The sequence below is a fragment of the Petaurus breviceps genome, unplaced genomic scaffold, assembly GCF_028583685.1.
Source record: "Petaurus breviceps papuanus isolate PSGF00001 unplaced genomic scaffold, PetGlider_PUasm1.0 207, whole genome shotgun sequence".
Classification (NCBI taxonomy): domain Eukaryota; kingdom Metazoa; phylum Chordata; class Mammalia; order Diprotodontia; family Petauridae; genus Petaurus; species Petaurus breviceps.
The window spans coordinates 23940627-23957384 of NW_027185850.1; the positions used below are offsets into that span (position 1 = coordinate 23940627).

A 16758-nucleotide genomic window follows, 5' to 3' on the forward strand; every position below is an offset into this window, starting at 1 on the left:
CGCCTTGAAACCCGGCACGCTACGGCGACCACCTGCCCAAACGAGGCTTCTCAACAATGACGGAGGCAAGGGGGGGGGGGGGGAAGGTAGGGGCGGAACGCCGGGACGTCGAACGGCCTTTAGAACCTGGGAGGGGTGGGAGAGAGGGAGAGGTGGAGACAAAGGCTCCGGGCCCTGACGTAGAGGGCGAAGGGGCGTGGCCTAGCGTGACGCGAGGGGCGGGGCCACGTTCGGCTTGGCGCGAATCTTTCATTTCAAACTTCTTTCTAACGCTGCCGGCTGGCAAGGAGGGCGAGCAGCGCGTACGCGGAGTGGCGGAGAAAGCGAGAGGGTGAGCCTGGGGCCCGGGGCGTCTGGGGTGCGCGGGGGGGAACTGGAGGCGACCCCCCCCTCCTTTGCACACGGGGAAACTGAGGCACGGGGAGGCAGGCGCAGCCCCGAAGCGGACTGGGCCCGGAAGCGTGGGAGGGAGGTTCCAGCTCTGGGGGCAGAGAGGCGGGAAACTACGGAAAGGAGCCTTCCTTACTGCCCTGCCCCGCCCCCTACCCCCTTCCCTAAGCCCTCTAGTGCCGGGGTGGGGGAGGGGCTGGCTCCTTATCTGAAAGCAAGATGTTCGCGGGTCCAGGCAGGGATCCGCCCTGGGGGCGCTGGGGCCTTCCTTATCAGACCGCTCCGGGCCCCGCCCGGGAGCATCCTGTGAGTGCCTGCTGTGTACGCCCTGGCCTGGGGCCCTCCGCATCAACTCCCCCCACAGATCCCCGCTCCACAGGGGGGTAGATCGGGATTCTGGCTTCATCCACCCCGCAGGGGGCAAGGGAGCCTGCGGAGAGGCCCGGAGGGTGCCCGCGGGCGCCCAGATTCCCGTGCTGCCGCGGCCCTGCGGCTCCCTGGCCTCCCCAGACCGCCTGACACCCCGCCTCTCCTCCCGTCCCCCACTCAGGACCAGAAGCCATGAGCAGCCGCTATTTCACCAGACTCAGGGCCAGACGGCACTACTCATGGCTTGAGTGCGAATCCTACGACCGCAAACTGCAGCGCAGCCTCTACAGGTAAGTGACCGGCAGGCCCGCTCCCTGGGGCAGCAGTCTCTGGGGCCTCGGCCTGGGAAGAGACCGGCCAGCATTTATTAAGAGCCTGCTCCGTGCCGGGCACCGCGCTGAGTGCCAGGCACACGAGGACTGTGAGGACCATCCCTGCCCCCCAGAGCTCGGGTCTAGTGGGTAGATGGCCTGCAAACGACAAAGTACAGCTAAGTTGTGTAGACAAGACTCGGGGGGCGCATCTCAGGGAGGACTCCAGGTGAGGGTCTCCCCTGGTCCTCTTGCAAAAGGTGAGCCTTAAGCTGGGGTCGGAAGGAATCTGTGAGGACCGACGTCCTTCTAAAAGAAAGACTTGTATCTGTTTGGATCGTGACTGGGACTGGGTGCACATATGCGGGCCGGGCAGGGGAGGCACAGCCTTCTCGGCCTTATTCCTGGTCCGCTGCTGAAGCCTTTGTCCCTAGCGGGGAGGGGAGGGGAGGATCTTGGGGATCAGCCTACAGCGTCAGGCCCGAGCCCAGGGAGCCCCCAGTATACCTCTGCTCCTGGGCACACTTTCCCGGGAATCTCTTTCCCTTTTGGAGGCAGAGCTACCTGGCTTGACCTGCAAGTTCCTTATCTGGCCTGAGGGTCTTAGTGACTTGATTTTCCTGTACTCTAGGCCAATTTATCCCTGGGGTTGCTTTGCAGAAGTATTTGTGTGACATCTCCAAGCAGCAACACCAAAGTCCAGATCAATCTAGGGGACTTCGTGCTGGTAGAAGGGCATGACGATGACAACCCGTATATTGCTAAGCTGATCCAGCTCTCCAGGGATGGTGAGTTCCCCAGGGAAAGGCAGGGCCAGGCTCTGTCCCTGACACCATCAGGCTCTAGCTGGGGGGCCAGGCCTACCAACACCCCCAGGAGAAAGGGTTAGGAACCAGAGGGAAGAAAGCAGGAGAAACAGGGAAAAAGAGGGGCAAAGAGGGGAGAGAGAGAGAGAGAGCGAGGGAGGGAGGGAAGACCACCAGCAACTGGGGGCTTAGGCACGGAAGGGGATGGGTTGAAAAGAAAAGAGGAAACAGATTTCCAGTGACGGACGTCTAATATGTTATAGGATGTATGTAGGCTTATATGTGAAATGAAAGGAAATAATTTAGGAGGTCTTTTCCAGCTCTCACTGTTGTTCCATCGTGTCTGACACTCTCCTGACCCCACTGGGGTTTTCTTGGCAAAGATACTGGAGTTATTTACCATTTCCTTCTCCACTCCATTTTACAGATGAGGAAACTGAGGCAAATAGGTGAAATGACTTGCCCAGGGTCCCACAGCTAGTGAGTATCTGAGGCTGGATTTGAACTTAGGAAGATAAGATGTGTCTTTGCAGCTCCAGTCAAGCGCTATCCATTGAGCTACCAAACTGCCCTTTTTCCAGCTCTAATAGTCTGTAATCCAATAAGTTGATTGAAATGGTTTTGATTGATTATGAGGCAGCTGATTGTTAAAAAGGGAAGACAAGTAATTTACCTTTAAGGTGTTCGTTTTTAATCAGCTAGTTCAGTAGTGCATAGTGGTCTAGACTGGAGTCAGGAAACCCTGAGTTCAAATCCTGCCTCAGACAGTAACTCTGTGACCTGAGGCAAATCATTTAACCTTTTAGTCTGTTTCCTCATCTGTAAAATGGGGAGAAGAAATTGCTATATATGTCAAGACTGAGGAGAAAAGTTGAGGGCTGGATGAGTGAATTCAAACATAGTTATAGTCCTAGAAAAGAGGAAGAGGAGGGGATGAAGGTCAGCTGTGTCCCTCTTACCTTATGGGGAAATTCTCTGGGAGGGACTAGAATGAGGTAGGTAAGAGATAGAAAACTGATTAAGGGAGCTGTTAAATCACCATCCACACAGTCAGCGGTAGAACCAGGAAATGGGGCCTCTTTGGCAAAGGCTCCTTCCTGGAGGTGGAGGTGATGAAGGCTGAATGGGAGATGGTCCTGGAGAGAGTCGGTAAGGAGTGGCGTCCATGGGGGGACAACTAGGAAGACACAGGAATAGAGGGGTGGGGGAGAGCTGGGGACACCAAGGGTCAGTCTAGCAGAAGCTTGGGCCCCAAGAGGAAGAATGGCTGACAGGGGAAACAGTTTTAAGTGGGAGAGTGTGGGCCGGCTCCTTCCTAGGAGAGCTGGGCATCTGGGGCATCTTGGAGAATGGACAGGGCAGTGAGGCTTATTGGGAGGGTGACCACAAAACAGCTGCATGAGGTTTGAGAGCACCCCAAGGCAGTGAGCAGCCCCAGTATTGGTGGGGAAGGTGTGTCCCTTTGTTCTGGCCAGGGTCAGCTCAGCAGCTGGACATTTTACATTGTCTGTAAAATGTTTATCTTGTGGCTCTCTTGATTTCTTTGAGGACTGGCCTCAGTTGTTTCTGACCTTGGACTTCTGGTCATTTGCATGGCTTGTTGGAGCATCTGGGTGCCGATGGTTGTGATAAGCGAGCTGGCATTGACCTGTGGAGGTCACCGGGCCCAGTCAGGCAGAGCAGTGAGGCCAGTGAGCCCTCAGAATCACCCTTCTAAGGCCCTTTGATAGACGGCAGCTCTCTCCCATCTAACTTGAGGCGAAGACCTGGACAGGGTTCATGGTTTACACAGCAGCCCACGGGGAATGATTGGCTGGGCTGGGGCAGATGTGCTGGCTTGTTATCAGAAGGAAGGGCAGCTCCCAAGGGAACACTGGCTCTGCCGGCTGCTGGCCACGTGACCACAAGGGGCACCTGTGTTTCTCTTCCTGCTCAGTGTCTTCGTTAGAGCCTGAGCCCTCCTCGCATGCTGTGGTCCAGTGGTTCATTCGCTTGAGTGAGATCCCCCTCAGCAAGCACAAGCTGCTTGGCCGGGAGGCTGCCCCACAGGAGATCTTCTGGTACGATGACCCCCCGAGGGACATCAGCATCAAGAACATCCTCGGCCCAGTTCAGGTGCGTAGTCCCTCAGCCTCCCTCTCTGCCCCCCTTGTGTCATGTCGCTCCCATTGTCACTTGGTCCTCCTGGGAAATGTCATTGGATGTTACCCTGTGGGCTTGGCTTTACCCAGAGAAAGGGTGTGAGGTATGGAGAGAAGTATGCACCATGTGCTGCCACCCTAAGCTCCCAGGGCTCAGGGGGCCTGAGCTGACCATTATTGCTCCTGGTATCCCAGCTAGTCTGATGGGCTCAGAGACAGAGACGGAAAACTAGGAGAGAGCCCAGAGGTGATCCAACCAGTCGTGCATTGGAGAGATGGTTGGCTCTGTAGAAGGGGAAGGGGAAGAATTCCAAGGAGAGAAACATTGAGATGGGAGGGAAGAAGCCATCGCCCAACTGGGGCAGAGGCCGCCTTTGTGAGGCTGTGGGACAGGTGGCATCAGCCCTGAAGCTTGGATCTTTGGGTGGCCCAAGGACTTGCCCAGGACAGTTCTTCACGTGTGTCCTTTCAGGCCGCGGTGTAAGGTGTATTTCTCCTGGTTTCGCTTACTTAAGCCTTTCCAAATTTACTTTCACCTTCAGATTTGGGGCTGATGACTTTGGGCAGCTGGCTCATCAGTGAGATGGGGGGGGGGGCATTTGTGCCACTCTCCCCTTTGTTGTCTTTTCCTCCTAATTTATACTTTTGAATGCAGGTGGTAGCTTTGGCCCCAAAAGAAGCTATACCAAAGGGGCAGAAAGACAGACAGACATTCTACGTCAAGCTCTCCTGGGACAACAAGTGTTTCCGCCCACTGGCCCCAAAGCTGCTTGCTGAGATGAAGAAGTCACATGAGAAGAGTCCTGGGTGCAATGCCTCTCCCAAGGTGCCAGGAGCCAAGCCCATGAACACTGCTGAGCGGGGCATTGGACGCATAGAGTCACGCCATTCCATTTCCAAGTCCTGCCCCTCCCAGGAGATACGCGCTAGCCGAACTCCCCGTTCCTCCACCCCTCCTCGGGCCAGAAAGCGGCTGGATCTGGGAAGTAAGTCTGAAGGACAGATGTCAGTGAACAGGATTGGGACCAGCCTCCTCTCTGTTCCCATAAAAACCTTAGAATGTTCAGTGAGTCCTCTCTCCCTCACCCCAGCAATTCCAAACCTTCCCTTCTTTCCTCAAACCTCCCATGGCCTCCTCTCCCTCCACCCCCAGCTGAGACACTCACTTCATACTTTGCCAAAAAAAAAACAACAAAACAGCCAAATATGGAGGCCCTTTGCAAAGAGCTCCCGGTTCTCCTCCTCACATCCCTCTGACATCTTCCCCTTCTATCTCCTCCTTTATTCCTTTGGGAGAAATGAAGAACTGGCCCTTCTGCTTGCCAAGGCCAATTCCTCTACCTGCACGCTTGATTCTTTACCTTCCCATCTTTGACAAATGGCCTCCCACTCCCACCCTCACTCTCTAATCTCTGTCTACTGGCATCTTCCCTCCTGCCTCCAAACACTCCCATGTCTGCCTCAGCTTTTCAGATCCATCACCAGATCTGGTCATCCCTTTATCCCTTCTCTCCTTCAGTTAATGCCCTTGCAAGGCCCTCTATGCTTCCTCTACCTTTGTTCTTTTCTGAAACTCTCAGCAATCTCTGGTGCCTTTAGCAGAGATGTTGAGGGTTGGTAGTGGGAAGGAAGGGTTGGGGGAGGCAGGAGCACAGCTCTGTCTTGGATGTGACGATTGTCCAGGACATCCATTTGGAGATGTCCAGTGGGCAATGGTTGATGGGACTGAAGCTCAGAGGAGAGACTGGGCCAGGCACCTCTGAGAATCATCTGTGTGGAGGTGAGAGTTTCACCTAATTCGGTGCTTGTTGCCTCTTCTGAGATATGAGGTTGTCCTGGAAGACACAGCTTCTCTTCTGGGCAGGTTCTGATTCACATCACTGGGTCCCCCCTATCAAGCTGGGAAGGCTCGTCAGGGTCTCCCGCTGACCAGGAGCCCCTGGGGCAGCGAGGATTCTTAGAAAAGTCGCCTCCAGCTATGGCTGGCAATAGCCAAAAACAGGACAGTGTGCTGACTTTCTCCTGAAGACTTCCAGAGGAGAGGAAGTGAGCTTGGCCCACTTTAAGAAATCTCTGCTTCTGAGGCGGTTTGTCTGGAGATTAAGCTAAATCATGCTCTTTGCAGCTTATCATCACTGGGGAACAAGGCTAGTCCCCTTTCCACATGACAGTCCCACAGGGGGTACTCCATGTTCAGAAAGGAGAGCTGAAGGAACTGAGGGTCATGCAAGAACGTGGAAAAGGGCAGAGCTAGAGACTGTGTTTAGACAGTACAAAGGGGTGGATTTGTGGAAGGATAAACTCCCTGACAATGAGAGCTGTTCCAGTGTGGAAGGCGGTACCTTGAGAGCTTCCCATCCACAGACAGGGAGACGGAGCCAACACGGCGTTCATGGACGCCATCTAGTCCGTACCTACAAGAGAGTGTGAGAGACACGGTCAAATGCCTTTGCTGGAATCACACCCCGTAACACTTCCCAAAAAGGAAGGGGGATGAATTTGCAGTGATAGGCTCTGGGCTGAGGACTCTAAACCTCCCAGCAGCCCTGATTTTATCGTCTTATCCTCCCCATTTTACAAAGGAGGAAACTAAGGCAGAATTCAGGCCAGGGTTCAGTGCTCTGCCCACTGTGCCACCAAACTTGAGGCCCATCTGCCATCCTCTTTCCCAGTGACCATTGATAACTGCGCGGTAGCCACCTCGACCAAGTTTTCAGCCTTCCAGGGTATGATTCCGTCAGGCCTAGTGACCTGAAGTCATTGAGAACAGATGGATGCTGCCCCTGTCTCCTGACATTGATTGTCCGGCAGCTTCGGATGGCTAGCTCACTCCCTTCCAAGGTTCCCACCCTTTCCCTGATGGTCACCTTCTGGTCCTGAACAGCTCCCCTCACCACTTCCTCTACCTTTTGAAGAATGGAGGTGTCAAGTCCCAAAGCCACGCGCACTTCTAGTGGGTGTTTGAATCCCTCAGTGCCCCCTCAGGACATCAGGCCTCTGGGCCAAGGTCTACTGCAGCGGCTTGTTGTCCTTCCTTCTGTCCAGGTGGTCTGCAGTACAAATAGCCTCCTGCCACAGTCCCTGGCCCCAGTGTCTTCCGGGGTCCCCCCTCCTCTCCTGTCTGCTTCCCACTGGGCGTCTCATCTCTCTATTGAGGTGTATGTGTTCTTGATGCACAGCGCTGCCCTGCCCTGCAGCTCCCCAGCTTTCATCACTCTGCTCTCTAGACTTACTTCTGCTTGATAAGATGCTCTCCGGACGCAGCTCTTCTCTGCGGCCCTCACCCCTTTTGCCCGTCATGTTGCCAAGATGGCCAGACCATTGACCTTTCTTGGCACATTGCTCACTATCTCCTCAGTATTTTCTCTGGTGAATTACTGGTCTTCTCTAGTACCAGAAAGAACTTGAGTTTGAGAATGAGGGAAGGGCAGCTGGTGACAGCCTTGCCTTCCTGCCCAGTTCCTGCTTAGACGGGACCTGAGTGGCTCAGGTTGTGCAGAGCCCCCTGATGGCCAGGTGAGCCTGAGCAGTCACCCCCTCTGCGTGGTTCCAAGCCAAGAGATGACAGTACGTAGAGCAGCAGGCCATCCAGCTAGGCACATGTCTCACCTTTCTCCCTACTGACTGACCCCTCTTGGCCCCCAGGTCCCCAGAGGACACCCTGCAAATCTGCCCACATCAGCCTCAAGCTGACCCAGCCTAAGCCCAACAGTCCCTGTAACTCTTTGGGACCAACTAAAAGGAAAGTGGCTTTGCCTGAGACCCCTTCACCTTGTAAGAAAACTCGTGCCAATGGTGGAATTCACGCCCTTCCTGCAGCTCAGAAAGAATTCAAGTTTAATAAGAAGAGGAGACTCATTCCTCTCCAAGAGGGTGTGGAGGCTAACCTTCCCATGGCCTTGAGGCCCAGGTGAGTGAGGACAGGCTGGTGTTCGCAGCAGTGATTCAGGGCACAGGATGGCACCCCAGCCCAGGCACCGCCGGTCCTGCACGGCTCTAGTTCAGTGCGTGGCTTTGGGGCGTAACACGTCACCTTCCCCCTTAGCACAGTGTCGATGAGCCAGGTCATTCTGGGCTCCTAGTGCCAGGGCAAAGCTCATCTCGTTTCAGAAGCTGCATTCTTGGCCCCCTGCTGTCATGATGCGCCTTTCTCTAGTGTCTCTCATTCCAGCAGATGTACTGGTGTGTGTTAGAGGCTGGAGAAGCTCTGCCCAGGCCCAGTGATTAGAGCCATCCACTTGTTTTTTGGGCAAAGTGCATCTAATCCAAGATGATGAGTCGTTACCATTGTTTCTGTGTCCATAGTCCTGAAATTCAGGCAGGAGTCAGAGCAGCAGCCCACCCTGGGTCTGAACACCCAGCGTGTCCCTTGACCAGCAATTGAATTATACCTGCTCTGTAGAATGGGTGATGAGGGGGGCCCACTAGTGATCTCAGGACCCTTCTGTCCCTGAGTGAACCCAGTAAAGTAGGCATTACACACCACAGCCCCATTTATGATGGGGAAATCGAGGCTCGGGGCACTTGGACACACACGGCTCTGAAGTGTCAGTGGCTACACTGAAACTTGGCCATCCAGACTGTAGCATCTGCACTTCCTGCTGCTGGATGCTGGTCACCGAAAGTCTGGGGCACCTGTCATCCCCACGTGTGACCTCAGCTCAGCACAGTGCAGCAAGCGGGGAAATCATGTTCTTGTTAGGAAGGCAGGAGGCCTGCTGAGCCCCCCTCCTTCCCAGGCAGCATCCAGTGAGGTCTCTGGCTTTCTTACAGGGTGCCTAAAGGGATGGACTCAGAGAAGGAAGACTGTGCTGAGAGCCCACCGAGCCACAGGAAGCAGTCACTCAGGGCCTTGAGAAAGATCAGGGAGACTTTAAGGTAATGAGTCACCTTGGAAGGGAAAATGTTGCTTCTTTTGCCTTCGTACCCCGCCCCCATCCCCCACCAGTCCAGAAAGCCCATCAGGATCCTGAGTTGGGGCGGGGGGAAGCAGCCGGTCCTTGTCTTTGGGGAGCCCGGCCTCCAGGATGCTGAATGTCAGAGATGTGCCCTCCTCCCCTTCCCAGAATTTTAGGTGACAGTCGATGTGACTCAGAAAGTGAAGATGGATACTTACCAGGAGAACCTTCCAACTCTGACTACAGCAGCAACGAAGAGGAAGAACTTTCCACACCCCGCCAACGCCAGAGAAGACAGAGCGCTGTGGTCAGGCCCCAGCGATCTGCCAGCAAGTCTTCCATACAGTGCACTCCTTCCAGGACCCCTTCCAAGACCTCTTCCAGGACCCCTTCTAAGACCCCTTCCAGGACCCCACAAAAAACAGTAAGATTCTTCTGGGTACATTTTCTGTGGGGTGAGTGTGCATCCGAGGTCAGGCTGTGAGGACTGACAGTGCCAGCCTCCAGGACTGGCAATGGCACCCAAGACCTCAGTTATCCCTCCAAGGGTGCAAAAGCCCAGTGAGTGAGAGTGTCTGGGAGGAGAGGCCAAGAAGGGAGGGTTGAGGAAAGACCACCCCGCTGGCAGTTAGACTTGGCTGGCAACTTTGGGGGGCCAGGAGCCAGAGACTGAACAAGAGGAAGGGGGGCAGCAGGTGTAGACCGCCCTGCCATGGGATGGCTGAGAAAGGAAGGAGAGAGGACAAGATGTAGGTTAATAGCCTGGGGGGATGACGAGGTCTGGAGCCAGTTTTTTAAGGATGGGGTGGCTAGGTGGCGTAGTGGATAAAGTGCGGGCCCAGGAGTCAGGAGGACCTGACTTCAGACACTTGACACTTACTAGCTGTGTGACCTTGGGCAAGTCACTTAACCCCGATTGCCTCATCCCAAAAAAATGAAAAATGAAAAGGGGATGATTGAAGAGGCACGAGGGGATCACCAGATCCTAAGCTCCATCTAAGTGTGAAAGCCAGTGCCTTGTTTTTGCCTTTGTATCCCTAGGGCTTATGTCCCTGGCACATGATGGTGCTTAATAAATCCTGATTGATTGACCCACCAGCTGATGCCTCTTTAGTCCCTGGACCACACCAAGCCACCAGCTCTGAGGGTCCTATTCCAGGATAATAGGCCATGGGGCGTCTATTCTATGCCCTCCAGCATAAGGCTGCTCAGGGGGCTCCTAGAGTCATAAATTCTCCTCCATCCATCCAGCGTGGCCGCCCAGACCTCTCAGGGGCAGCTGAATACAGAGCGCGCTGGACCGGCGAGCCATGTGACCCCGTGAGGTCCTCCCCTTTCAGCCTCAGTTTCCCCATCCATAAAATCAGAGTGACGATGACAGCTTCTGGTCCGCAGGGTCCTTGTGAGAGTCAGAAGAGGGGACAGCGTTGGCATGGCAGAAGGGTTGGCTGTCAGCTTCCAGCGATGGGGGAGCCAGCCTACGGCCGCTTCCCTTAAAGCTCCTTGAGCACAGAGGCACCTTCATTTCTGCCTTTGTTTCCCCAGCGTGTAGCCCAGGGCCTGGCCTGAGCAAGCATTCCCATGCTTGTTGGGTGAAGCAGCCTGTCAGGGAGTTCACCATCCCAGACCAGACCACACCCATGGACAGGCTTAAGAGGCAGAGAGTGGCCGGAGTACATGAAAGATGGGCTAGCAGGTGTAGCATAGGAGGGGAGCGTCCCCGAGGTTTCCTTTTGGTCTAGGGAGAAGTCGGGGGAAACGCTGCCACTCAGTCCTGAGCTGTAGAGATGGGGGACACCATTGTTCAGGTGCCCTGGCTGCGGTCTCCACCAGACACCATTGTCTCTTTCTTACAGTCTGAGCTGAGGACCCCTCAGATCCGCAGGCGCAGAAAGGCTGCCCAGAAACCCACCAACTCACTTGAAGAGGCCCAGATACGGTGAGTGAGCCCATGCCCTCTTTCAGGTGGAAAATGTTTGCCTTGATTTTCACAAGACAGAAATAAGTCAAAGTTCACTGATTTGTCTACCATGGAATGCAGTGAAGGGAACAGGCCACTGTTCTGAAAAGGGAGGATTCCTTGGTTAAGGACAGTCAGGTCTGAGTCTTCTGTCTGATTCAGAAAAGCTCAGTGGAACAGGGATAGAGGGGGGGGGGGTGTAGACCAAGATGGACATGGGGACCTGGAGAAGGAAGGAGAGGCTCAGGATTTGAGGTCAAGCCCAGGGGGCAGAAGCATCTCCAGGTGTGTGGATTAGGGCTCAGGCTGGAAGCCATGAACACGACCTCTGTTACAGAGCGTTGGGCTGCCCTTTTCGTCCCATTCTCAACTTTCTTCCTGCCCTTCTGTCTCCCTTTCAAGGCTGCACGTCTCCTTCGTGCCTGAGTCTCTGCCTTGCAGGGAGCAGGAGTTCCAAGACATCTACAGTTTTGTGGAAAGCAAGCTTCTCGACAGGACAGGAGGGTGAGTTGCCCTGGGCCCTGCAACGTGGGGAGGTCAGGGTGCTGTGGAGAAGGCCGAGGGAAAGATCCATGCTGAGCCCTTGGAGGCAAGAGAAATCCAGAGGGTCTGAGCCCCTTGGCCCGTGCCTTCCTGTCTGACATGCTTAAAGCATCTGCTCCATTCGCAGGCTCTGTGGCCACAAACAGGGAACAAGACATGGTTCTTTTTTCAAGGACCTTGCAGCCAGTGGGGCTGTGGGGCTCTTCTGCAGAGAAGCAGGGGAGGCACCCCCATCTCTGGGCACACATTCCTATGTTGTGGGGTGGTCATGGGGATACTCTATGAAGCCTCCAAAGTGCTCCCATGATGGGGGCCGTTGTTCCTGTGGCTACCACACCATGTGGGTGGGTGGGGGTCTGACAGCTTGGGAGAGATCCGTCATCCACGAGGCGGGAAGAGGCAGCTGCCAGAAGAGGATATTGGAGGGGACACCAGAAAGGATGAGGGATGCAGGATGGGGCGCCAGGCACCCTCTAAGAGACACAGAGGGCTGTCTAGTCAGGCTAGAACACGGTCGATAACATAGATTGGATCCAGACTGGGGGCCTTGAATGCTGAAATCAGGAATTGTATTTTATGTGGTAAGCAGACAGGAGCCACTAAAGACTCATAAATAGTAAATAAAACAAGTGTTGGTTGAAGACTTAGCTGGTGTAAGCAACTGATGGCTCCCAAGGATAAGCTAACGGCAAGGGCCCTGGTCAGCTCCTCGAGCCATGTTAGAGTTGCCCGCGATCCTGCCAACCACTGCCCTTCCTGCTCTAGGTGCATGTACATCTCTGGGGTCCCTGGGACAGGGAAGACGGCCATTGTGCACGAGGTGGTGCATTCCCTGCAGCAGGCTGCCCAGGCAGACGAGCTGCCCCCCTTCCGCTATGTCGAGGTCAATGGCATGAAGCTGACTGAGCCCCGTCAGGCCTATGTGCAGATCCTGCAGGTGAGCTGGGGGCCCAGCTGGCGCTCTTAGACTAGGCAGGGCTGGGGCTTGGACCCCAGCTCACAGCTGTTGGGGCCCCAGGTAGCCATGTCAAGCATGGGGAGGAGCACTGGGGATAAACCAGAGACATATCCAAGTGTGGCACAGAGCCCGGCATTGGGACAGTGCCCTGAGCAGTCTGAAAAGGGAGCCAGGACTTTGGGCTGCTTGGGGTCAGGGGGATCTGGACTGGGCCTGAAGGGAGGGGCGACTTGAGGAAACAGGAGGGCATCAGCAGGACTAGGGGCAGGACATCATCTGGCCAGAAGGCACACCGAAGGAGAGCCGTGTGAAAGCAGCCTGGACAGATGGCTGGAGCCAGGCTGTGGGGTCCCCCTCCTAGGCACCGCTGCTGTTGTCCCACTACCCCAGGGAGAGGGTCTGTAGCCTGGGATTGGCAGCACCCCCATCTAACCCAGCGAGATTAAACCCAAGACAAGGAAGAGCTGAGCTCCTGCCATTGGCTTGGCCGGCCCAGGCCAGGGGTCCTGGGAGCTGTGGGGGCTGAGCAGTAGTTCATTTTCCCCATCCAGAAGCTGACAGGTCAGAAGGCTACTGCCAGCCATGCCGCAGAGCTGCTACAGAAGCGATTCAGCCAGCCCGCACCCGGCCAGGAGACCACAGTGCTCCTGATGGACGAGGTGAGGGGGGCTGGCCGCAGAGCTGGGAGGGGAGCTCGAGGCTGGTAGCTGGGAGGGAACAGCACTGACAGTGGCTTCTTGGCATCCCATCCCCACCAGCTCGACCTCCTGTGGACCCCGAAACAGGACGTGCTGTACAGCCTGTTTGACTGGCCTGCTCAGCGCGGCAGCCAGCTCATCGTCCTGGCCATTGCCAACACCATGGACCTGCCTGAGAGGATGGTGATGAGCAGGGTGGCCAGCCGCATGGTGAGGAGGGCAGAGGGCCTGGGCGCAGGGCTGGCAGAGGCTGGGCTTCCTTGGTGGAGCCATGACCTCTAGGCATCTGTCCTTTGGGTTTCTTAGGGTCTGACCAGGATGTCCTTCCAGCCTTACACCTATAAACAGCTGCAGGAGATCGTAGTGTCGCGCCTGGAAGGTGTGAAGGCCTTTGAAGACGATGCCATCCAGCTGGTGTCCAGGAAGGTGAGCGGTGTTCAGTATAAGCGTCAGCTACATTGGAGTCCCTGAGGGACCTTCAGGGTCCTCTGGGTCAAGCCCTGCCCAAAGCTTTTCTGCTTTATCCCAATGTACGTCATTCCATCTCTAGCACCTGCCCATTGTGGTCTGGGAGAGTTCTCATTGAACTTAGTTTTTCCTCTACGTGGAGCCGAGATCTGGTTCTCTGACACATCTGTGTTCTGCTGTATGAAGTCAAGAAGAAACAAGTCTAATCCTTCTTGAACAACTCTCAGTATTTGTCCCCTTCCCAGCTAGGACTACCCGCTCCTTTGGCCCCTCCTCGTGGGCAGTGCCCCTCTCCCTTACCTTCCTGGTCACCTTCCTCTGGATACCCTCCAGATTGGCACTGTCCGTTCTGAAACAGGCAGACCAGAATGCACTCCTGCAGACATGTGGTCTCCACAACACTGGCAGTGTCGACAGCGATCGCTGAGATCGGCCTGGCAGGGTGGGGGCTGCCCTCTAAGCCACGGCTGGTCATCTCTCAGACGTAGGCCACAAGGGCTCTCCCTGCCGTGCAGGAAGGCAGTGTTTTATAAGAACTCTGGAGGGAGTCGTTGCATTCCTAGATGTTTGGAGAGTCGGTCACGATTGGGTGGAACAGTCTGGCTCCCTCTCAAATGCAGGAATATACTCCCAAGGTGACAGTCTCAAGCTTCAGGGCAGCTCCTCGACACTCCCTGAGTCACCTAGATGGCCCAGCGCCAAACTCCCGAGGAAAAAGCCTCATCACAAGTCATTTTCTTTAATATGCAGCCCTGTCTGCCTGCTCTCTGTTGGAAGGAAGTATGGGACTTCTGTGGCGTACTGGGGACTTACACAGCCAGACCCAGAGACTCCGCCAGGTTTTCGGGGTCCCTGACAGCATGCTCTGATTCTAGGTAGCAGCCCTCTCTGGTGATGCCCGGCGCTGCCTGGATGTCTGCAGGAGAGCCACAGAGATCTGCCAGTTCTCCAGCCAAAAGCCAGATTCCTTGGGCCTGGTCAAGGTGGCCCACGTGCTGCAAGCTGCAGAAGAAATGTTTTCATCCGCTTACATAATGGCCATCAGGTGAGTCTGGTTTCTGACCTGCCCCCCTACCCTGGAGTATTCCAGAGAGAAGGGTGTGCCTGGGTCCTGAGGATGAGGGAGGCCCACGTGATCCTGCGCTGGCCATTGCTCAAGACGTCTTCCTCCGTGCTAAAGAAACCTTCAAAGTCACCTCTTGCAACTTTGCAGCTTCCGTGTTTAGCGAATGACAGAGCTGGACCCCTGCGGTCTGGTCATTTGGCCCAGGGCTCCACTGTCCTTCACGGAGAAGAGAACAAGCATTTTCTTCATTCACGCCTGCCGTGTGCGGGGCTCTGTGCTAAGCACTTCACAAATGTTGTCTCATTATGGGATCCCCACAGCCGCCCTGGGAGAGAGCTGCTATTATTGTCCCCATTTTACAGCTGAGGAAATGGGCACACAGCGGTAAAGTGACTTGCCCAGGGCCCACAGCTAGTGAGGGCCTGATGCCAGGCTCCACACTCTGTCCGGAGCACAGTTCAGCAGCTTTCTGAGGGTCCGTAGAACCGTAGCCAGCTCAGAAAGCCTCAGCAGGGTTGAGCAGCTGTATGTTAAATGTCCTTCAGAAGTGGCATCGGGGCTCCAGGCTCTGGTGAGAGCACAGTGTCTCTGCCTTTCTTTAGGAATGCCTCCGTCCTGGAGCAGGGCTTCCTGAGAGCCATCCTGGCAGAATTCCGGCGGTCAGGCCTGGAAGAAGCTACGCTTCAGCAGGTGGGTTTGGCTGCTGGGGGGCAGACACGGAGGGGATTCCCACTTCGGGAGGGACTTCTGTACTCAGCCTCCAGCATCTGGGAGAGCCATTCACCGCTGCTTCCTTTGCATTCTTCCAGGTCTACCATCAGCACGTGGCTTTGTGCAGAATTGAGGGCCTGCCACACCCCACGGTGTCTGAGACCATGGCCGTGTGCTCCCGCCTGGGCTCCTGTCGGCTTCTGCTAGTGGAGCCCAGTAAAAATGATGTGTTACTTCGAGTGCGTCTGAACATGAGCCAGGATGACGTGCTGTACGCTCTGAAGGAGGAGTGAGAAGGAAGCCAGGAGCAGATGCTTAACTTATTACAAATTATTGTTTTTAAATTCAGTTTTTATTATTTTAAGCAAGGAGGATGCTTTTATACTGGATGGAAATAGTTTTATCGTGTTTAAAATTTTACATTAAATATTTTGGTTTTTTTCTAACACATCTTTGGAGTTAGAACTTTGTTACCAGTGAAGTGTTTAAAACCTGATTTAACATTGGTACTCACCGACCTAGAAACATTCATTTCATCAACTCCCACAGCCACTGGAGTCTGGCTGTGTGACATGATCTCGGGTGGCTGGGGATTGCTGCTGGCAAAGACCAACTAATTAAAAAGGGAGGAGGGCAGTATCTTTCAACTCTCTGGACCAGGAGTGGGGAACTTGTAGCCTTCTCGATCCTTAGGTGTGGCCTTTTGACAGAATCCAATGAAAGACTCCTGGGCTGTCCCTGAGATCCTTGGAGAGCACAGCACCCACTACCCTGAGAACACCAGAGCAGGACAGTATATAATATAAACAGGGCCCGGACTTTCCTGCAAGTGTTCATAGAGCCTCGCCTAATTTAGGAAATGATTAACCAAAAAAGACACCAATGAGAAAAAGCCTGGGATGCCCAAGATAAACCCAGAAGAGAATCCTTCCAACTACAAGTAAAGCTTGAAAAAAATAAAATACAATACAGCCTGACCACAAGATTGGCTGGAATTCTGAAGAACCTTGTTGTTTTTTATGTTTAAAACGATACTACAAATTAAATGAATGCTCTAGAGAAATTAGACTAGAAATGAGTGCCGGAGGGGCTCGAAAGGTAAATTAAGGGCTCGGTTCCAAAAGTACAAAAAATTACTAGTAAGCAAGAAATTGAAACAAGAAATATCAAAGCCAAAATGTATCCAATCAAAAAAAACTAACCACGGGGAAAAGGTGAATGAAGGATAATTTAACAGTCATTGGACTGCCTGACCAAAAAGAAGCTGGATATATTTCAGTAAGTCTGAAATAAGGAAGGGCTGCTCAGGACTATCAGAACAAGAGAGCAAAACACAGAAAAAATCCACCAGTCATCTTGTGAAGAAAACTAGAGAATGTCAGTCAAAATTCAGAACCAAAAATAAAATTTTTTTTTTAGAAAATGAAAGGGGGAAATTA

The 16758-nt window shown here is 54.3% G+C and overlaps 1 protein-coding gene across 1 annotated transcript; it reads left to right on the plus strand.

Annotated features, from left to right (window-relative positions):
• The first annotated feature begins 152 nt into the window (after nucleotides 1-152).
• LOC138164979 (origin recognition complex subunit 1-like) lies at nucleotides 153-15767 on the plus strand. The gene is made up of 17 exons (XM_069092997.1): nucleotides 153-331; nucleotides 941-1049; nucleotides 1731-1858; nucleotides 3813-3991; nucleotides 4673-5003; nucleotides 7663-7927; nucleotides 8791-8895; nucleotides 9084-9339; nucleotides 10772-10854; nucleotides 11278-11379; nucleotides 12184-12355; nucleotides 12928-13035; nucleotides 13135-13284; nucleotides 13381-13500; nucleotides 14418-14587; nucleotides 15211-15298; nucleotides 15418-15767. The coding sequence occupies exons 2-17, from the start codon at nucleotides 952-954 to the stop codon at nucleotides 15610-15612; spliced, it is 2550 nt and encodes an 849-aa protein (XP_068949098.1). The 5' UTR covers nucleotides 153-331; nucleotides 941-951; the 3' UTR covers nucleotides 15613-15767.
• The last annotated feature ends 991 nt before the right edge of the window (nucleotides 15768-16758 follow it).